We start from the raw sequence: 23,470 nt of genomic DNA on the forward strand, positions 1-23,470 counted from the left end.
TGTTCAGGACAAGGACAAATAAGCAACAGCAACATGTAATTAGCTGTTACTCCTCTACTCCCAATCATAACGGAGGCCTACTAAAGCATTTGCATCCTCCTCTCACCTGTGGCCTTTTCAATGCTCAGAGTAGTTGCCAATAGATACCCCTTGCAAAGGTTACTGCAGACATTTCTGCATGATTAATTATTCAGCCCTCCTAAGTGTGTGGAGTGAAGGCTTCCTGTGTGAGTTATCTTGATGTGCATTGCAGGAAAAGGCGTGAACAGTCGAGCATGGGCTTCTGTGCATACATACAATGTTTTGAGCTCCTGTTTGTCAGAAATAGAAGGGAACTCTGAGCCAAGTGAGCAAAGCAGATCAAATTATATCACAGTCAGGAGAGTGCTTCATTCCTTTGTGTGGAATATATCAGGGTTTTCTTTAAGAGAACACTGTTTTTAAGAGCAATATTGACACTTTCAGAGGCAGCAGTTGTGTACAGAGGTAAGTGTACATGCTTTTAAATTGGCAAGTCTTTTGGTAAAAATGGCTGCCACCTCACTTATCATCAATTTGTTGTGCTGAATGGGGCTTCTTCATTCTAAATGTCAGGGTTCCTTTGAAGATAATGCACAGTGGCCATCAACTAGAGCCAAGACAAGCCTTTGATGTGTCAGACAGGCTTGCCTGGGAGGAAGTTCCCAGCAGCTCTAGATTCAGACCTATATGGGGATACTGAAGATGGCGGCGCGCAGCAGTGCAGCAGCTTCTCCGGCTCCCGGTTATAGTGTACAGTTTGGTGTAGAGTTTAGTGTTAGGGACTTTTAATGTGAGTAAGTGTGCAGACAACAAAACCAGTGCAACTAGGCTAAAAAAGTACAGTCCAACCGAACTTCTGTACATCAACAACTACTCGCCTGCTTCACTTCCACCAAAGCCCAGAGTGGCACTCAGCAGACTGCAGCTGCTGAGGACACAATGCCCTGCAGCAGTGGACTGGCGTAGCAGACTACAGCGGCTCAGAGGCAAGAGGAAGCGGTGTGCACGGAAGCAGAAGAGGGGCAAGTGGGCCGGCCTGTTAGCCAAGCTAAAAGCTAATGCAAACAGGCCAGCTATTTAATCGCTCTTTCTGGCCAATGTTCGCTCACTGGATAACAAAATGGATCTGATCCGACTGAGACTGAACGTTCATCGGGAGATGAGGAACTGTTGTGTTTTTCTCCTGACAGAAACCTGGCTAAATAGCAACATACTGGATTTGGGCTTTTCAAGTCGACGGGATGCTACTCTTCCAAGCAGATCGGAATCATCTGCCGGGGAAAACCCGAGGAGGCGGTCTCTGCGCATATATCAACAAAAGTTGGTGCACAAACTGTCCCCTGGTTAGTAGCCATTGCTCTGAGGCAGTAGAATATTTAACAATAAAATGCTGGCCACATTGTTTGCTACGGGAGTTCACAGTGGTGGTCATCGTCGCTGCTTACATCCCCCCAAGTGCGAATGCTAAGGACACACTCAAGGAGCTTCATGATAACATCTGCTCTCTTCAAAACAAGCACCCGGAGGCACTCTATGTGATTGCGGGTGACTTCAACCATGTCAACCTGACAGACATTTTACCAAAGTTTCACCAGCACGTCACCACTGCCACCCAAGGAACAAACACACTTGATTGCATGTACACAAACAGATGAGGGACATACAGAGCCATCCCTGCCCCCACCTCAGCCTCTCTGACCACATCTCCATCATGCTAGTCCCTGCCTACCACACTCTGCTGAAGTCCAGTAAACCAACAACAAAGACCATCACTGTGTGGCCCAGTGGCGCTGCCTCCATGCTCCAGGACTGTTTTGAATGTACTGACTGGCAGATCTTCAGAGAGGCAGCAACTAGCGCTGGAGATGTGGACCTGGAGGAGTATCATCAGCTACATCAGCAAGTGTATGGATGATGTTACCACCACCAGAACAATTACCATCCACCCCAACCAGAAACCCTGGCTGAATGCAGAGGTCCGCTCTCTGCTGAAAACCTGTGACTCCGCATTCCGGTCTGGTGATGCATCTGCACTCAGAGCAGCAAGGAGAAACCTCACTGCAGACATTTAAGAGGGACAAAGCTACCTACCTACCTCTCAAAATCCAGGTTCACTTCTCCACCAACGACCCCCGGAGTATGTGGAGGGGTATCAAGAGCATCACGGACTACACCAGAAGAGACGCAGAATGCCCCAGGGACCCATCTCTTCCTGATGCCCTTAACACCTTTTATGTTCGTTTTGAGGATTCCAACACCTCTCCTGGCTCCAGGCTCACCCCCCCCACCAGGTGAGCTGCCCCTCAGCATGACCGCAGTAGATATGAGGAGGTCCCTGCACTGATGTCAACCCCCGCAAGGCTGCAGGCCCGGGTAACATTCCAGGCCGGGTCCTCAGGGACTGCGCACACCACCTCTCAGAGGTGCTGACGGACATCTTTAACACCTCACTTTCCCAGGCGATTGTCCCAACATGCCTTAAGACCGCTACTATTATCCCCATCCCAAAGAGCTCAACAGTGTCATGCCTGAATGACTTTCGCCTGGTAGCACTCATCCCAATAATCATGAAGTGCTTCGAACGGCTGGTCATGGCACACATGAAGAAGATAATCTATGTCACAGTTGACCCTCACCAGTATGCATAGACAGAACCGCTCCACTGCAGATGCCATCTCATCTGTGGTTCACCTGGCCCTCACTCACTTGGAGAGTAAGGACTCCTATGTCAGACTGCTCTTTAACACCATCATCCCACAAACCCTGATAGACAAACTGACACTACTTGGACTGAGCTCATCGTTGTGCAACTGGGTACTGGACTTTTTAACAAATAGGCCCCAGTCAGTCAGAATCCACAACATCTCATCCCCCCCATCATCCTCAACACCGGTTCCCCCCAGGGATGTGTCCTGAGCACCCTACTGTACACACTGCTGACCTATGACTGCTCAGCCAAGCATCCGAGCAATCACATTGTGAAGTCTGCAGATGACACAGCAGTAGTGGGACTCATCACTCACAGCGATGAGTCCAAGTACAAGCAGGAAGTGGAAAAACTGGAGGCCTGGTGCAAAGTAAACAACCTCTTGATGATGACTGTGGACTTTAGGAAGACTGGCACCACTGCCCCCCCCATTGCTCTGAGGCAGTAGAATATTTAACAATAAAATGCTGGCCACATTGTTTGCTACGGGAGTTCACAGTGGTAGTCATCGTCGCTGCTTACATCCCCCCGAGTGCGAATGCTAAGGACACACTCAAGGAGCTTCATGATAACATCTGCTCTCTTCAAAACAAGCACCCGGAGGCACTCTATGTGATTGCAGGTGACTTCAACCATGTCAACCTGACAGACATTTTACCAAAGTTTCACCAGCACGTCACCACTGCCACCCAAGGAACAAACACACTTGATTGCATGTTGATCCCCCCCCGCCCATTATGCATTATTACTCCTGCAATTATTACTGCTGCAATTTGAGACCGATAGTTTTTGCACTTTAAGACTTTCACTGAACAAATGCTGCTTCTCATTGAACAAATTTGCTGCTATGACCACTACTGTCTATCTTTTAGATTTTTTAAAAGTGTTATTCCTTTCACTCTGTCACTTTATACTCATATATATACTTATTTTTTTTAATGGTGTGTTATTATGTGCTTCTCCTTTGATTTTATTACTGCTTCTTCCTGATTTTATTATTATTGCTACTACTGAACCAGGACCTGAGTACCTCATTTCGTTCCCTGTCCTGCAAAACATGTTCTGGAATGACAATAAAACACCCTTCATCCTTTAAATGTGACCAGACATGTGCCTGCTGCTCTGTCTTAAATGGGGTGCCTGATAATCCATTGAGGGTGGGCACTGTGGTCACATTGACACCAGCTGTTCGCAGCATCCACCAGGCATGACCATGCACATCTGGGAGGCCTGCATTACACTGCTAATTAGGCCACTGACAATTCATATGTCCAGTAACATAGCTGAAGGTGAATCTGGTTTAAGATCCAGGGTGAAAGAGTAGTGTCCTACTAAGGGATCTGATGGAATTTCAGCTCCTTAACAGGTGTGATTAATCTGCTGCCCTTAATCTGCTATCTCATTAGCTGCACTGTGGTCATGCAGCACCCTGCCAGTATTTAATCATTGGAGCATGCAAGAGGACAGCGAGAGGGGAGCCAAGAGATGGAAGCAGATGCTGCAGATGGACACATGCACACAGAAATTGCAATGCATTAACACGCAAATAGACCCATATACACAAAGCATGAACACATGTAGCAAGCCTTTCGAAAGCTGTCACTGCTGTGACAGTCCTGTCATATGACTATGTTAAATGAACATATACTGGTTCAAGTGACCTGGAGGAAATGCATCAAAAAAAGAATCTACTGAAAACATTCAGTTCTGAAGACATGACAGATCCACTCTAATGTCACAGATAATCCATTTTATAAACAAATATTCAGATTTTTGTCCTCTGTAGTTTCTTATCTCTGTCGAACTAGGAGATTGTGGTGGAAATCCTACTATTCAGTGCTGTGTTTCTTTTTGCTATTTCATAGATGTTTGAGCCACACCCCTTCAATAATATATACAATGACCCAGCATATCAGAATACTTACAGCTTCAACAACTTTCAACACGAGGCACACAGAGCTTGCTATGTGTTTTGAAAATGTTTGTCATTTCCATGTTTATATTTTTGTCAAACAAAACTCATCTTAATATGCAATGACTTGCAATAGCTTAGATTGCACTCCTACACCCGTGCTGCCCTAGGCATTGCAACCTGCCTGAACGCACTGCTATGAGCAGGCCCGGCCCAAACCAATTTGGCGCCCTAGGCGAAAATTTAGGTGGCGCCCCCCTTGCATCGGAGTAAATTCGACTGCTGGTGTACATACTCACAAGAAACTGAATAGCTTTGTCTTCGACATTCTTTTATTTGCGATTGCAAAATCAAAACACTTGGAACAAATTAGAAAGAAATACAATAAAAATATGAAATTAATTTTTGAAATACAATATGAATAGCTTAAATAAAGTATAAGATTTAAATAGCCACAAAATAAAAAAAGTGTAAACCAGTGGCATAAAATAAATTATAAATACAATATAAATAAGGCACTGCACACAATAAGATGTTAAAAAAAACCCAGTATTGCCAAAAAAAAAAAAAAATTACAAGAATATCAATAAAAGGGGAGAAAGGGGGCTCTTATAAAGACATCTACTGGTGCTTTTTGGTACTGCATCAAAACTACACAACCACCTACTCAACCTCATATCACCTGCTGCTACAGCTTAACTCTCCTGCTCTTTCTTACAGCAAAGTCATCTATAACATCATCGTATGATAGCTTACTTGAGACCACATGATTTATACTAATGATGGCAAGTCCACTTAGACGTTCCTACATCATTGTAGCTCTCAAGTAGGTTTTTATCAGTTTAAGCTTTGAGAAGCTTCTTTCTGCAGTAGCCACTGTGACAGGAAGAGTGGCAAAGATTCTCAGAGCAACCCACATGTTGGGGTAAATTTCTGCCAGCTTCTTCTCATGCAGGAAGGTCAAGAGTTCCATGTTTGTCACATTCTTTGATGGCAATGGTGGAAAATTCTGCATTTCCTTTGCAAGTTCTGTGCCATCAATGTCCGGCTGGCTGATGCTGTAGATGACCCAAGATTTGCAGGGGTGGGACTGAGAAACCTCAACAGCGCATCTGAAGAGAGAAGAGGAATATATTACACCAATCTAATAATAAATATGATATGATACATAATATAATTTTAAGAATAAACTGAAATATGACAAATTAAAAATCTAACGGATATGTGCATGATGACTACGCTGTACATGTTTAATACTTTTCTGATATGCAAATGATATAAGATTCAATTTTTGTCATTACAAGGAAATGCTGATTAGCAGAATGCAAAGAAGTAGTAAACTGCACTATAATATAGAATGTAGGAATGCTAAGGTATGCTATAACAGGAATGATGTGCACTGTGCAGGCTTAAAACTATAGGAAAAGGAATAACACGTTAGCTTTTTGATTAAGGCTAATATTGCAAGCTAAGAAAACGTGAGCTAACCAGTTTTCAATAAAAATGTAAACAAGTTTTATTTTAATTTTAACTCTTGCTGACCCTATAATATTTACAAATTTGGAAGCTGGGTGGGAGTGCCATTTTTCATAACAGCTTTGGTCCTTTGTAACCTGCCATTAGCCTAACTGAAGTTAAAACAGTTCACGCTAGCTATTTATTGATTAGCAAACCATGTTTGGTTAACAACGTGTCGTTGTTCTCCTACGTACAAATAATGTCATGACATCACCTTTATTGTAACATTACCTCTGTCTTTCTCTCTTTTTTCCTCCTCTTCTTTTCTTTTTTTCCTCCCCTGGGCACCAGACAGTTTGGGATGTTTTGACATGTTGTTGTTGTCCTGTCGTCGTTGTCTTGTTGTCGAGCTTGCTTTTGGGGTCATGTCAATGCGTGCCCCCCTCCCCCCTCCCCCCTCCGCCAGCAGGTAGAGCCTAATTAGTCCGGGGGGAAGGGGGAGCATCTCAGGAAAGTAAAGTGTGATCATCATTTTTATTATTATTTTTATTCATATTTAATAGGGTTTGCTATGCAGTTAGATATTTTTGGCTCATTATCTTCCTATTAAGATATATAATACCAACTAGTTTTAAGAAGAGTAATTTTTTTTTTCTCCCCCGTTTTTGGCGCCCCCTGGATGGTCGGCGCCCTTAGCATTTGCCTATACTGCCTATGCCGCGGGCCGGCCCTGGCTATGAGCCTATGTTCCCTTCTGACGGCTGCGCTCTGCTACCAAACGGTGTCTGGTGGTCCCACATTGTGGCATAAAATCATTATCCAGAACTTTCTCTGCCATTGTCCCTCGATGGTGGAATGACCTTCCACACCCATTCTGCTGAGTCCCTAACAATTTTTAAGAAGCATCTGAAGACATAGCTCTTCCACGCTCACCTGAATCACTACCATCTAAAGCAATTTCTCATGTCCTAAACTGTTTTCCTCCCTTGTTTTTTTAAATGATTTAATGAGCTTCTGTCTCTACCAGCTAGCTTGTACCTTGTTTGGCCAACTCTTAAAACTTGGTCATTCAACACTTCTGTTATTGTAACTTGTATGGCTTGTATTAGCTTGTGTTGTACTCTGTGTTTCCGCTCAAGATTGAACATGCGAGGGCTCTTGAAAACAGTATTTTAACAAATGCAAGTGATTTGTCTAGCAAATTCCATTGATCGTAGCTTGTGGATGTAAAAGGCAGACAGATGTAATTCATCATCTGTAATTTAATGGCCTCACAGGCAGGAAAAAGCATTATATTCCTCCCTGCTCTATAACAACAGAAGGCTTGCTAAGTGCTTGCAAAACGCACACCGTTTTGAAGAAAACTGTCTGTCCTCAATGTGAGTTTTTCGCATGTTTTCTTGAGAAAGTGCTGCACTTCCACAACAGAAAATAATTCAGTTACTGAGTGTCATAATGTCACAGCATATAGCTTAATAGGAGACCATTTTAAAATGACAAACACCTGCCAAAATCTATTTATCACTCATAACTAATATTCATGTACATATTTATAAATCTCTATTAATCACATTGTTCTGATTATATATGTTTGTCAAGAAACCAGTCTTAAATTGTAAAAGATTCTGACATTCTGACAGCAAAGCAAAATGGCAGATTGCACTACAAATAAACCTGCTGACAATCCGGTTCTTTTTCATCAAAGACATCCTTAGACAAGGGCACCCTTTCATATTTTAATTAAATGAGCCAAGCGGGTGTGGGCGTAACTTGAGGGATTATTCATTTTTGTAGTTATTTGACAGTGCTGATGTACTTACTGGCCTGGATTGCTGGATCCTGTCCAAACAGGAGATCTGGCCAGAATTCTTGAGCAATAAATGTCAAGCCAGAGGGGTTGCTGAAAACAAGGAATTAAATGATTGCACCCTTTTTAGACTGTCACAGTTCTGCACTCCCCCACAAGTGAGTGCATCAAGGATGAAACAAGTAACATGGGGTGAAAATCAAATCATCGTACATGATTTGCATTGTAATGTAGCCATTTAGATGTCTGCTTTAAGAACATGGATTTGACCGTTGGTGTGTGAATGCTGTTACGTACTCGCTACCTCCCTGGCTCGTTTTGTCAATATGGCATTGTGAGAAGTAAGAGTGTAACCTGGCGCGTGTGCAAATGTAGAGTAAAAGAAAACAAACAAAATAAAATGGCACCAGACGGACCTCGAGAAGGATGGGGCCTACCTGCTGCCTGGGTCTTCTTGGTTCTTGTTGGGCCAGCTCATCCTCGCCTGCCTCGGCGGCCAGCTCTGAGGTCTCGGGGAGCGTCAAGTATTTTGTTTGTTCAGTTTCTTTTTGTATTTTCTTTAAAATATCTCGAGCGTGGCACCCGTGTAAATCCGTCTTCCCACAAGCTTGTGGGTGGCGCTGGTGACCAACCTTTTTTGGTTAGCGTGGTAAATGGTTCTGCTGAATTTATTCTAAACATATATGCTCATAACTCAACTTCATTTCACCATTAGTTTCTTCCACTTGCTGCGGCCAGAACCCATGAGGTGATCACTCTCACACCATCCTTTCTCTTTGGAGGCAACCAAATGCTCAACTCCAGGTGGTTGTTGCTGGCGCCGTTACCCGCCAGTTTGCCACCACCTCCACTGATCACCTGGAGCTCCTTATAGCAATCAAATGCCAGGTAGCCCCGTCTTCTGAGGAACCGTCAGCTGCGTGATGACGTCAGCAGCAGGTGCCAAAAGAAAATAAATAAATAAACCCAAAACACTGTGCCCGCGTGTGTGTGTGACTGGGACTTGTGGTCTACCCACTCATAACAATGCATACCATTAAGTGCATGATTAATATATCAAAACATTTCTGAAAGAAGGTACCACAACTCTCCCAGTGCAAGCTGGACTGGTGCCTGGTTGTTACAAGAGTTGAACAGAGAAAGTTTATCTCAAACCTTCTAGTCTGTGATAGAGAGCACATTTCTCTTTCTCTTTCACTCACAGGTTGTCTCTGTTTGTCTCTCTCCCTATCTCTGTTTCTCCCCTCTTTTCTCCAAGTCAAATGGAGCTTTTTTGTACTCCAACACGTTGTGTTGCAAATGTTTTAGTTTTTAGACAAACATCAATGTGAACAACACTCTCTCAACCTGTTCCTTAGGCGGTAGTAGTATTATTTGTCTGGTATATTTAGTTGTCAGGCAAAAAGCTTTTTCTAACCCTGTTCCAAAAGAATAGAGAGAGGTTTATGCTTTCTCTGACAGAAATAGGTCAGAAATAGCATAAATCACACATGGATAAGACAATGCAATACACATTAGTGATTTTTCCTAAATGGTCACAAATGTGATTTCTGAAGAGATCCTCCCATGGTCACAGGTGTGTAGCTCCTTCAAAAATGGAACCATAGAATATTTAATGTTTAGTGACTGGGTTGCTGGAAGGAGAGCTGTGTCTCAGCTTGGTCTTCATTTATTTTACTTAACCTTTGTTAAGCTCATTTTCAATCCTAGCCTTGCCGAAAGGCCAGAGACACCACAAACAGAAAGAAAACAGGCAAAAGGTGGAAACAAGTACAAATATCATTCAATGGAGTTTTGACCTTCTGTATAAAACAACATAAACTACATTAAATCCCTAATTTCGAGCTCCACTGGAGCTCAGTCTAGTCACTAATGCTAGCGAACTGGAACAAATTCCAACCAAACACTGTGCAGGCCTGGTGGAAACCCACAGGTTATTGGAACAAGAATCTCTGATTTGTTTAGGCCTTGTGCTCCATGAGTGTGGGGGATAACAAAAATGCGAGTGGGGGAAACAGCTCCTCCACTTCCACTGAGACCTCTAGGTAATGCTGCGTTGGAAAGAATGCTGCCCCTTCATCCATCCCCACAATCCCAGAGAGAGGGAGAAGTGGGGAGAGGTGGATCTTGAGTGGATGGATGACAGATATCCCCACCACCTTCCGAGCCCTGTCTGGGCTCACTAATAAATGCCTTAAGCATGGCCTCTCAGCAGGCCGAGGAATGTCACACACGCTGTTCAGGTCCTTGCCACTGTCTGAGCCCAGCCCTGATCAATTCACCTTTTGGAGGGGGCATCTTTGCAGTGAAACCAATAGCACTCAACATACATGCAATGCAGGTACATGCAGCTAGCGGATCTGAGGACTTTCTTCTGAAATGACTCTTGTGAGTCACTGAAGTCCATTGGTTACAGTTTAGTTTAAGAAGCAAGACCCTCACATGTATATGTTGGACCTATTGGGGGATTTTCTGCTACCTACTTATTGAGTTATTGAGCACACTTCTTCAGTGTTCTGTATGAAGTAATGGCCACGAAGCTGGGCTGACATGGTGAGGTGGTTAATCAATTTATCCCAGCATTCTATCCAAACAGGACACTGCAGATTTAAATCCCAGCTGTGGCAACATGCTGGTCCTTGCCCTTGTCCTTACCTATAGATGGGGTCCTGCATCACCATCATTTTGCTCTCGTCCCACGTCCATTCCTTTTTCTGTAGACACACACAAAATGTTCGATTAAGAGCTAGAATAATAAATCAATCTACAACCGTTACGCACATTGACCACCATCAAAAACAACTCAGTAAACACATCAATGACACAGCAATCATTCTAATATTTATTCTCTCTCAGTGGAGATACTTGAGTTTACACATTGGACACTGTAAAGCCTGATTTATGCTTTTTCGTCGAAACGACGGCATACCCCCGCAGAGCCCTCTGCGTCGCTGCGTACCCCTCCACTGTCGCCTGACGTGCACCTCCAAAAAATCGTAACTTCGCGTTGAGGTGACGCAGACCGCAAGGGCTGTGATTGGTCTGCTCAGTACATCATTTCCGGCATTTAGCTTTTCCGGTTTCTCCCTCCCGCTATACCATCATTTTTAAAGTGCTCGTATCAGAGCTCATAGATGAAGCAGGAAGCTAAACAATCAATGAGTTTCACGATTGACCCTTCAGAAACCACACATCCCCTAGCATTATGGCGGTGAATTGCACAGCGACGCAGAGCAACGCATTCAACCCCGACGCAGAACTTTGAAAGGTTCACAACAGGGTCAAAGCGACGGTGGGGGTACGATGCAGATGCATAAACCAAGCTTAAGAATGTGCCCTCTCTAGCTGCTAAAACATGAACTAAGATGCAGAGACTTTGAGAAGGCTGTTAAAAGTGATGAATGGTTGCATGTAGGGCTGGCACTTTACATCCCAATGAAGACATGAAGCAAGACACACACTGCTGGATTACCCTGCTTGCACAGTAGGGGTGTAACGGTTCTGAAACTGAAACCAAAACCGCGATACAAACGTCCACGGTCTTGTGTCGCCGCCCCCCCCAACCAACCCCAACCAACCCCAACCAAACCCAACCAAACCCAACCAAACTCAACCAAACCCAACCAAACCCAACCAAACCCAACCCCAACCCGCTGCAGCTCTCATTACGTTACTAATGTAACAAAACTCAATGAACACAATTAACACTATAACACATGTAAATCACGAAATTATTATTGTATTTAATAGGGGTGTAACAGTACACGTTTTTGTACCATACCGTTCGGTACAGGACGTTCAGTTTGGTGCACGTTGTGATCCGAGTCTAGCTTTAACCATGCAAGTTACGTGCATAACTTTTTTATGCTCTGATGGTCAGTCAACCGAAACGTTAGTGAATAAAGTGATACTTGTCAAGATACAGTGTGCCCTCTCTTCTACATTTCTGTGTGCGGAACTAAAAAAAAACTCAGTTTCCTTTCTGATTTCATAATGGAGCCGTAAGGCTGTGCTCACACGTAGCATCTTTTTTGAAGCTGCCAGCATCTGTTTTACATAATAATCCTATGGACTAGACCGTGTTTTCAAAAACATCCTGAGCGTTTTTTTCCATCGCTGGACTGTAATGACATTGTATTCAAATACATATACTTTAATATGGAGTTGGTCCCTCTTTTGCAGCTATAACAGCTTCCACTCTTCTTGGAAGGCTTTCCACAAAATTTTGGAGTGTTTCTGTGGGAATTTGTGCCCATTCATCCTGTAGAGCATTTATGAGGTCAGGCACTGATGTTGGACGAGAAGGCCTGGCTCGCAATCTCCGTTCCAGTTCATCCCAAAGGTGCTCGATGGGGTTGAGGTCAGGTCATGAAATTTCACGAACCGTCTTATTGCAAAGGTGGCATCCAATCACAGTACCACGCTTGAAGTCACTGAGCTCTTCAGAATGACCCTTTTTGTATCACAAATGTTTGTAAATGGAGACTGCATGGCTAGGTGCTTGATTTTATACACCTGCGGCAATGGGTCTGATTGAAACACCTGAATTCAATAATTAACAGGTGTGGCCAAATACTTTTGTCCATATAGTGTAGCTAGTTGTTCATATTAGGCTAGCAAGAAAACGTTGTTCACAATTGCAGAGTTTCTACTGGCGGTAAGCTACGTTTTGTCAGTCATTGCAGCTACCTTACAAACCAGCTTTCCCTGTGCTAACTAATGCAAATACATTGCTGCTTCGTGTCATTAATAAGTAGGCAATGATACAGGTTGGTTTTGTTTTTAAGGAACTATACCCATGTGTTCCTCAAATAAAAAGATTTTGGTATACAGCCATGCGTCACTTAATGTCCCCAATACGTTCTGTGAAACAGGATGGATATGTGATTTGGACATTGTGCCAACACCATACTATATACTTAGCAAACCTATATGGAATAGGCACGAGATTGGATTCTGCTGCTTACGAGTTGAAGCATACAAAGTTATACGGTAAACTTTTTAATTGTAAGTATGCAAAGTTCACATTAAAACAACAATAGAAAGTACAGTAGGCTAGCCTACAGTACGTACATAATTATATATGTCTCTTAATGCCTCTTAAGCAGTGGCGTAGGCAGAAAACCATTTATGGGTGGGCCTGAATAAAAATGAGTGGGTCAGATTTTAAAAGGCTTGAAAGGGCTAATTCGGTTCTGCGCAGTGTGTGCGTGTACACAGTCCATTCCTCTCCACCTCACGCAGCACCATTTGGTTATTGACACAAAGGCAGAAGGCATAAAGAGACAGAAGGAGAGGAGAAAGAGAGAGATTCATAATTTGATCCATTAAAACAAAACCAGAGATGTGCTTGTACATGCATTATTGATCCCCAGATATTATTAATAACGGGTGTATGCCTATATAGACAATAATCAAATGCTAAACTACTGCTTCACAGTGATCTATACAATCAGTAACCTACTGCGAATAACCACGTTCCATAGTATAGCAAGAGTAATAAACATAGCTAGTCTAACAAATCCAATGATGGATAACAATCATAATGCACAGACACCAAACCAGCCACAAATTTAATAGCATAGCTAAAACTGAACAGTTGCCTAATCAGCATAGCCAACACTGCAGGTGTCAGAACTCGACTCTCCCAATGTACCGGACAAATAGTACTGTAAAACAGAGGCTGCAATCATAGCTATACCATGGCAAGAATGAAAAAAGTAAACATTTTATGTAGTTGATTATTCAGGCTTAGCCTACCTTTGATGGCTTGTGAGTGGGGCGGTTATGAAATTGGCCAACACGAGGTGCAATCGTCTAGCCTTGGAGTTGAACTGGCTGATAATTTCATCATACTCCGAACCATCCATTAGTTACCATTCAAAAAACAAGAGAGCTAGCTAGCTAGCTAGCTAAGTTGTTTAGACGAGCTGTCATTGTTGAGGATCTGTGTTTTCATTCAATTTGTTGTAGAGAAGTCTTACAACACTTTAGGACGTCGTAGGGAGAGTTATGATAGCATAACAGACGTGAATTCTGCATCCCCGATTGAAATTCCATACAGCTTGCAAGAGGCTCTCAACAGTTCTTTAAGGCCTAAGTGTCGGATCTGAGCAAAAAGGACGCCAATTGTGCATGATCCCATTGGTCCTCTTGAAATCTGCAGTTTAACTCGACTATCTGACTTTCGAGACTACTGTCTGACATTTCCTTAATATAAATGTTGCTCTTAATGCTGGATGTTTTCCCAATGTGGTTGTAACTACAGAATCACACAATTAGGTATTTGTCATTCCCTTAATTGTTACGGATATGCCACATGACGTCAGGAAAAGGGTGCACGGAAGTAAGGGTTAGGGGTCACATGACGTCAGGGTCACGGGTGCACGAACTTGTGCACCTTGGGTAATTTAAATGTCTATGGCGGCAAGCACAGTCGGACGGAATTTGAGTGAGTACCAGCGTACTATATTGTGCGAATTTAGTTGTTGTCTCACTTTGTGTTTAAGAGCCGCTTTATGTGTAAAGTTCGTGAGACGGTGGTGCATTTTTTGTCGAGTTTATTTTCTAGTTTTGTTTTGGTTGTTTTGGATAGGACGGTGGAGCCGGTCCGACGGTCTATTGCAGACTGGCCGGTCCCCACCGTTTTATTTCATTCTTTTGTGCACCGATCTCCAGATCTCCATACTTTTCTTTACTCCACATTACTTTCTTCCCTCTCTCAAACCACTCTTTCCAAAACTCCTGTGCACTGCTATTCTCTCCCTCTATCTGTTCTCCAATCTGTTTAAATACTGTTCAGCCAGTTCAACTGCGAAGCACTCGCCGCTGCGTCTTCTGCCCGGCTGGACCAAACTCGGAAGAGTGAGTAGCCGGGTTGTTATATTATTATGTGCGGAGTATTTGTCCTGCCAACTGCCCTGTGACTGCCTGTAGTCACCTTTGGTAGGAGTCTGGCCGTAACATAATGCAGTGACGTCCCAACTCCTCTGTTAATTGAAAAAAAAGGAATAGCTAGCTTCCCATGACAATCAGCTAGCCAGCTGCTATCTTAGGCAACCGAAACAACACCACTGGGCGCTCATGTTATTTGTCAAGCTAACGTAACCTAATGCAAGAGAGGAGGTTCTGACAGACACATATTGAATTACAGCTTTATTATTCATTAATATCACGCTACAGGACTGACCCTCATGAGGACAAAACACACAGAGAATTTTTAATAGTATTATTTTCTATAATTTTTTCCCTGTGGATTTGAATGGGTGGGCCAGCTGTAGGCCAATTTGGGTGTCCTTGGCCCACCCGGACCCACCTGCAGCTACGCCAGTGCTCTTAAGACATTAGCATTGGCGTTTGTTATAACTATCAAGACTGGTATACTATGTGCTGTACCACTATACGCCTGGCAGCGCAATCACTTTATTTCCATGAGACATGAGATACACGTGTTGTGTGCGGGAAGCGTTGCCTTCACGATGTCCAGTTATGCCCGCTACGTCCCGTTCTGCGATCGGGATTTAAAACTTTATTATAACCTTATGGGACTACAGGATGTATATGCGAATGGACGTTGTCCGAATGGACGTTAAGTGGCGCATGACTGTACAATCCTTTGGCCTTTTCTTTAGTGATTTTCACAATTTGTTTCTAGTGACTCTGCATTTGTAAATTTGTGTTGCCTAGAGCTTTTTAAACATCTCTCCAAATATGGAAAGCAGCTATAGTATTTCATATCTCATTTCTATCATATCGATATCGAATCGGAATTGAATTGAATCGAATCGGATTGAATCGAATTGTTACCTTGTGAATTGGAATCGAATCGGGGCATCTGTACCAATACCCAGCCTTATTTTGCATGTCTTTTTTTCACTGTACCGAAAACGTACCGAGCTGTGACTTCAAAACCAAGGTACGTACCATAACTGTGACTTGCATACTGTTGCAGCCCTGTAATGCACAGAAAGAGGAAAAATCGATTTGACCCTGCCAGCATGTCTAAGAGAGCAGTGAGAGACCTGCTCTCCCCCATGATATTTTTATCCCTGAAGATGATTTCTGCTCCTCCTTTGAGCGCTGAATTTTTCAGGGAGTGATTCTCTCCAATGCTAATATGATTCATTTAAGCTCCCTGGAGTTTCATTACTGAAATAAAGGCAAGCAAAAGGGCTAAGAACAAATCTACCTGTGATATGCCTCATTTGTGTAAATACTGTTGTTTTCAAGGTGAAAAAGTCCTTAGGGAATAAAACCCTTTGAATCACAGCATATTACCCAGTATTCTACCAACTCATTCTACTCAATTATTCCGCCCCAGCATTCTACCTCAGCATTCCACCTCTATTCCAACCTAGAATTCTACCCCAGCCTTTTACCCACATTTCACCCCAGCATTCCACCCAAGCATTTTACTCACATTCCAACCCACAGGCGTTATTTATAGGTGGGACAGGTGGGACATGTCCCATCCAACATTAAAAACGGTGGTAATCGTCCCCCCAATATTTTCCTATAAAAGATGAATAAATGCCAGCAAATATATATAGATAGAAATCAGTGGGTTATACGACTCTGATTCTAACCAAAGATTCTAAGTTCATCAACTAAGTTGTCTCTGTTCTAACTACTGACCAATGATAGCCTACTAGGGCATGCTCTCAAGATTAAAAAAATGTACCTGTTGCTATGGCAATGTTTATCATATCAGAGCAAGCAGAGTCATATTTCTGTCAGTCAGAGTGCGAGGCCGAACGATGTGTGCAGCAATGAAAACTCTTCAAAAAAGAAAACTCACAGATTATTTCACCAGGTAAACATTTTTATAGTTAGGCTATCAGCTAGTTCAAATCAAAGCTGTAGATAGAGGCTCTCTATGGCTCTGGTTCAAATGTTTGACTACTTACTTGCAAGAATTTATTTTCATGGAAACAACAAGGTCACGAAGACATCATACCTGTGTTTTCACGCTAACATTACATTAGGTAGCCTAACCGACTGGCCAACTGCTAGCATTTTCAGATGTTACATTTCTGCCAGGCTAGGTCACTGCGGTCAGCTAGCCGGTCAGCTAGGCTTACAATGAAATGTTATGTCTGAAAATGCTAACGGCGGGAAAGTTCGAGTGTTTAAACTAACATTCACAGTGGTTTGTGTGCCCTGACTAAGTTTGTGAACTTCGTGTTACATATGTGTTGATGCAAACACCAGTGTTTGTCCAGAAACCTTTTAATCGTACAAGTTAGCATTAAGCTAATGCATCGATTGCCGTTCCGTTTAAATGTTTAGCTTTACGTGGTTACACTTAGACAAAACATGTATTTGAAAAGATTACTGACATGTATTTTGTATGTGTGGTTAGTTCTACTGTGAACCCTAAGTAAAATATTGAATGTAACTTAAGCCTCAGAGTTTTCTTGGGAACCGTTTGCTATCTGTTGTTTTAAGTTTTTTTTCTTTCAATATATTTGTTTAACAATGTTTCATGTTTAATAAATACTATGACAAAAATACCTTGTGTTCTCAAAATGTCATAATACCATATATTTGTTGGGAGACAGTTTTGTGGAACGGCATGGCGTTTGATCCAGAGACATGCGATGTGTATTTGAATACAAATGCTGGAGACAAGTGATGTGTATTTGAATACAAAGCGATGTCGCTACATCCGACTGGAGCCAAACTGCACCTCTTGTGAACCCTATGGAGCCAATTAGGTTACAGGGCTCAGGAAATACCCAATTAGAGAGGGAGCTGTTTAGCTATGCACAGCTCCGCAAGACCAATCAGAAACAGCACCCCTGCTGGTCATCATAACTCATATGTAAATGTGCCTGCTATTAACTGTATAAAAATGAACTAAATGCTATACCTGTCGAACTTCTGCTCAATGCTGATGTTCCCACAGCCGGCTGTGCAAATAAACCTTCCTGTCTTTTTCTACGAGCATCGAATCTGCTAGAGTAGTGTTTATAAAGAAAATGGGGAAAAACATAAATCTTTAAAACATAATTTTAATCAAAATGTATTACCAATCAAGATTACTTTTACTAATGACTGGCATTTTATTAGCATGGACAATTGGGAAAAACATGTTAGTAATCTGTCACTTAAACACAATCATGCAGATAATTAGCTTGTTAGCGAAACATTTCGGAAAACACAGCAACAGCAATGACATTGCAAAGTTGCATTTCCCAGACTGAAACTGAGGGGGCAGTTTCATCCGTAAACTAGGTTCAGGCTAATGCTGCTGTCACGGTGGGGTGTCGGTCAGGACACAGGAGTCAGGTTCTGGGTTTAGGATTTTATTGCGGATTTTTGTGGAGTGGGTGTGGAATGTGTGGATGTGTGTGTGAGAGTTACATGTGTTGTGAGTGTGTGTGTGGTTTCGTAGGCACAGATGCGCACAACAACAACACAATGCTCGGTCCCCAAGGGCTTGGTTTCCCCAGTTGTTCACCCCACAGGTATTGGTACAGTAATGAGGTGGGGGAGGTCACCACTACTTTATATTGTCCCATATCCTTGACCCTACTGAGGTTCTCATTGGTGGCCAAAGGATATGGGCAGGTCAGAGGGCAAATGGTGACCTAGGGGCCATCCTTGGGGTGCGCCTGTGCCTCGGGTTACCTGCGGGGGTTCTGCTGATAAGGGGAGCAGCAGGACTGGTTTGGGCAGGTTTCAGCTGGGTTGTAAACAAACTGCCTGTGAGAGGTGGGGGTGGTGTGCAAACAGACAAAGACAAAGTCAAAGACATGCGGCCCTTTTTTACACAGACAGTTCCGCTGCAATTTAATAAAGCCGAATTCTGCTCGTGGTTTTTGAAAATGCTGGTTTAAGAGTCTACAATTCCAGTACAGACCGACATTTCAATAGCATCAACAATGCTGGGGGGGAACACCATATATGAAGTGTAACTTTAACAAAAGCACACAGTTAGTCGGCTTGTTAGCTGATGATGTTTTAAAATGGAAGGAGTTGTAAGCACAATAGCGATGACAATAATAATAATGCAACAACACGACCTTACAAATGCATAAGGCAAGCGAAGCAACTACTTGATAGCCATTGCTAGGCTAGCGACTATGCTCCTTTTTCCCAAATTAACCGATAAAAACATTGGAGACTATCCTTCATGTCTAGCCAGCAACTACATGAGACATGACATGGCTAGTCAGGCTATCAATGGAAATGAAGCACAATTACTCTTCAGCTCCGATTAAAAACATTGACAATATCGGCTCTTACGAGGCAAACTGAGAGCCTCAAGCCTCAGAACACGACTGACCAATGAAAAACACGGAAAAAAAACACGTCACGTTACGTCACTTCCACGTCCACTGACTGCCACCTCCAGGCGTAGGACATGTTCCACCAGTGGAGCCTGCAGCCACACTCTATTGGGGGGCCAAAGTCAAGTCAGTCACAGTCTGGTCAAGGCCTGTATGCTGGGCCCCATTAGTAGCAAGGGTTACACTGAAACCTGCAGAGGGGCTAAAATGAATTAGAGAATAAATAACTGAATATACTATCCAAGGCATTCCATAGCCTGGCCTAATCTTGCATCCCATTCCCTCCTTACATGCCTTCCTTTGGCAGAGGTTGGTAAAGGCCTGTGGTTTGGGGAAGACCAGACAGAGGGGGTCCCCTTCCTTTGATCGGTGTAATGGATGGCCAGAAAGGAACTCATTAGTCCCTTTCAGACATGCACTGAAAGCCGGAACTTATCTAGCCATTACCCGGAGGAGCTGTATGTGAGATCGCAAATGTCCAAATCAGTCAGACTGGACATGAGACGGACTTCACTCTGCCAGCTCCCTAGTACAAAGCCCGTCTAATGTTGGATCAAGTCCATGTGTGAATAGAGCAGGTCATTTTCTGGAGAATCCACGGCGTTTCTATCTTTCTATCTTTCTATTATGCAACTGGCGTGAAACCGGAAGAATACAAACATCTGTTTCGTACTCTTTTCTGCTTGCCTGTATATTGCTTTCCACTCTTTCGTTGACATTGTGGATACGTCCAAATACCTGCTACTTTGAGTCCAGAGATAGTTAGCTATAGCTATACTGCCTAAACTTATTTCTTATGATGATTAATAATGTTGGGGGCCAAATAAAATCCAAGAAAAGGTGGGAAGTCCTTGGAATCTGCATGGAGGATTGGCATACTTATTGGCATACCTTTCTGCAGTAAGAACTGTTTCAGGGAGGCAGCCATAAAAAACCCTTAGGTATTCCAGCTCCTCTGTTTAAACCCATCTACAGCAATCATGGGAACATTTTTAACGTTTCTTCATAGTGTAGCACCACTATGCTCAACTGCATTGCTCTTGACACAAACATCACACATACTGTATACTTTGCTTCATGTTTGCTGTGAAAGGGAACTGCAAAAAATGAATGTAAATTCTTTAAAGGAACTGGATTTACAGTCTAGTTTGCTGAGTTACCATAGCTGGTGAATTACCAGCAAATTCTTGGAGGTAAAGTTGCGGGGTAATGCCACAGGCGTGTGAGGAGAGAGGAGGTGGGTCTTCAAGTTGTTGGGGGTGGGGGAGGTATTTCTCCAACACAAACAACAAAGACTCACCTTCTTCTTCTTCCGTAACACCACCTTGACGCCATCCACAGACACAATTATGTTGACCTTCTTTTTCTTGATGTTCTTCACTTTGAATTCATACTAGGGGGAAAAACACACAGCAGCTATTTCATTACCAATGACGTGTACTGGAACAGCTACCCAACAAGCACAAATATGCATACTGCTACCAAAGTAATGTACTGGAAGATATACCCAACAAACAAAAAATAATACTTCTATCAAAACATAGTATTTATGTGGCATCTTCCTGCACTGCTTTTGTCTGGACTTAATCTAAAATAACTCAACACACTACTCTAGAAAAGGGACATATTTTGGCATATTAAGACATGGCACTGCTTTAGCACTATGTGTGTGCCAAGATCAAAGTGTGTGTCTATAACCTCTATTTTTCCTTCTCATAAAAAAATAATGTTTTCAGCAATAATTGATTTAACTATGAGTAATTGAGTAAATGAGTGATTATTCAACAATGCACTCAAGGCAACTCTGTAAAAATGACATTGTGTGTAAGTAAGTGGGAGTTTAGTAAATCTGCATCCCATTTAAGTGCGTGGATACAAGCAAGAGACTGACACGTCAGATGTAAGTCAGTATGGGTGCAGAAATGAGCAGACTCTCCAGTCCTGACGAGCTGTGGGGTATTTTTTTATTTTTTAAACCTATATTTAACCAGGAAAAAACCTGTTGAGACATAAAGTCTCTTTTACAAGGGTGACCTGGCCAAAAGGACAGCAGAGAATATTAGAACAGTTACATGACATTACATTACAAATAAGACATTACAGCATTAAAATATACAGCAACATACCATCAATTAACCAATCCAGACTACAAAAAACATTTACACTCCTCCTGCACAGCATCTTGAAGCAAGATGGGCTGAAAATCACCGAGGGGCACTAATACGTCTAAATGTAGCATACTTTGTAGACTATTCCATGCCTCTGGTGCACAATAAGAAAAAGCAGTCTTGCCTAATTCTGTAACAGCCCTGGGGACTCAAAGTAGTAACCACCTAGCAGATCTTGTTAAGTAACTGTTAGCGGCGAAAGAGAAAATACTACAGGTACGAGGTAAAGGGGTAGTTTACCCAACAGGCCTTTATATAAGAATACATACCAGTGTAGCTGTCTATGCAAGGACAGCGATGTCCAGCCCACTAATTCGTATAACGTGCAATGATGTGTGAGTGACTTCGCATTCGTAACAAAGTGCAGGGATGCATGATAGACTGAATCCAGCCTCTGCAGCACAGAGGAGGCTGCATGCATATATATTATGTCTCCATAATCAATTATAGGAAGAAATATGGATTGAACAAGCTTCTTCCGAGCCTCAGATGTAAAACAAGCCTTATTACGAAAATAAAAACCAAGTTTAAGTTACCTCACGAGATTGTCAATATGGGTTTTGTAGGACAGTTTCTCATCTAACCAAATACCCAGGTACTGTAAAACTTCCAATAAACGCCTAGGCATTTATTTGCTTTAATTACTTAACTTTACCGGCATTTATTGGAGACAGCGATAATAAGAGACCTGCATTTATTTCACCTAAAGCCCTCAGGCTTCTGAAAGTTATTGGTAGCTGAACTGACCAGGAAAATTCACCACATTTTTTTTCCCCCCCAAGTAGCCTACTTAACAAACATACAGCGCTCTTTGGTAGCAACTCAAATAGGAATCACTAATAAAGTAAGTTAAACATTGTCATTGCAACCTATGATGGGAGAGCACACTCTGTATCACTGTGAATTTAGGCTACCATGATCCGAAAGACAGCTTGTTTTGTACATTTATGTTTAATCTAATTTGTGAACAGGTGAACACACATAAGGCAAATTGAATTCACTAAAACAACCTCATTTAGCCTAATGTAAAAAATTATTTGTTTGTGCTGCAAAGTCATTAAGAAATAGGCCTAAAGCATCCCCAACAAAAGAAATAGGAAACACACTGGCTAAAATTATGCTTGCAAAATGATTTAATTTACAAAAACCAAATTCCATTTAACATTTCAGCTGTCAGTGCTATGCCGTAATGTTAAAATTAGCCTACTTTATTCTCTGCTGTGATAAAACTTCAATAGGCAGAATATTTTAATTTATTCTTGCATTTTAACCCACTGCTCTTTTGTTTTATATAGTCACAAAAAATAAATATAATTTCCCCCGGTGTTTATTTGAGGTTGGCATTTATTTCATTGAAAAGGTCACGCATACCAGTGATTATAAGTGGCCTGCGTTTATTGGAGACTCGGCTATTATTGGAAGTTTTACGGTATTTATAAACCGGAACCTTTTCAATGGACATACCTTGCAAAGTAACAATGCTAAAAGACTCTGGCTGAGAACAAGCTCTGGTGAAAGTCATGAATTTTGTTTTGGGCGCATTCAGGACTAGCCTGAGACCATGTAACAAGGTCAGTAGTGACAGAAATGCAGTCTGGAGCTCTTCAATGACTTTAGTCAGAGAAGGAGCAATTGTGTAGATGACTGTATCATCTGCATACAGGTGCAATTTAGCTTGATACATCCCATTGCCTAGGTCATTGATAAAAATGGAGAATAAAACAGGAGCTAAAATTGAATCCTGGGGTACACCTCTAGATATCTTGAGAAAACTTGACTGATAATTCTCAGCAACAACACACTGTGTTCTGTCTGTAAAATAATTTTTAAACCAGTTTACAGCCCCTTCACATAAGCCAATATTATGAAGTCTAGCTAACAACAGCTGATGGTCAACTGAATCAAATGCCTTTGATAGGTCAACAAATAAGCAGCACAGTGCTGTTTTTTATCAAGTGCATTTATGATGTTGCTTGTCACTGCCATGGCTGCAGTAATAGTGCTGTGTCCTGATCTAAAGCCAGACTGCACCCCACTCAGAATGTTGTTTTTAAGTAGGTAATTCTTAAGCTGAGCATTCACTAAAGATTCAAGGACTTTGGC

At 42.4% G+C, this 23,470-nt stretch overlaps 1 protein-coding gene across 6 annotated transcripts in view; it reads right to left on the reverse strand.

The window, feature by feature from the left end:
* The window catches only part of LOC118795877 (carboxyl-terminal PDZ ligand of neuronal nitric oxide synthase protein-like), a 121,874-nt gene that overhangs the window by 49,624 nt on the left and 48,780 nt on the right, over positions 1–23,470 (reverse strand). For all 6 annotated transcript variants that reach the window (XM_036554636.1, XM_036554639.1, XM_036554638.1 and 3 more), the window contains 2 exons: positions 20,500–20,592; positions 10,561–10,619 (listed from right to left, as the gene is read on the reverse strand). In XM_036554636.1, the coding sequence (XP_036410529.1) occupies positions 10,561–10,619; positions 20,500–20,592 (152 nt within the window). The remainder of the gene's footprint in view (positions 1–10,560; positions 10,620–20,499; positions 20,593–23,470) is intronic.

Source organism: Megalops cyprinoides, chromosome 20 (genome assembly GCF_013368585.1).
Source record: "Megalops cyprinoides isolate fMegCyp1 chromosome 20, fMegCyp1.pri, whole genome shotgun sequence".
In the NCBI taxonomy this organism is placed as follows: domain Eukaryota; kingdom Metazoa; phylum Chordata; class Actinopteri; order Elopiformes; family Megalopidae; genus Megalops; species Megalops cyprinoides.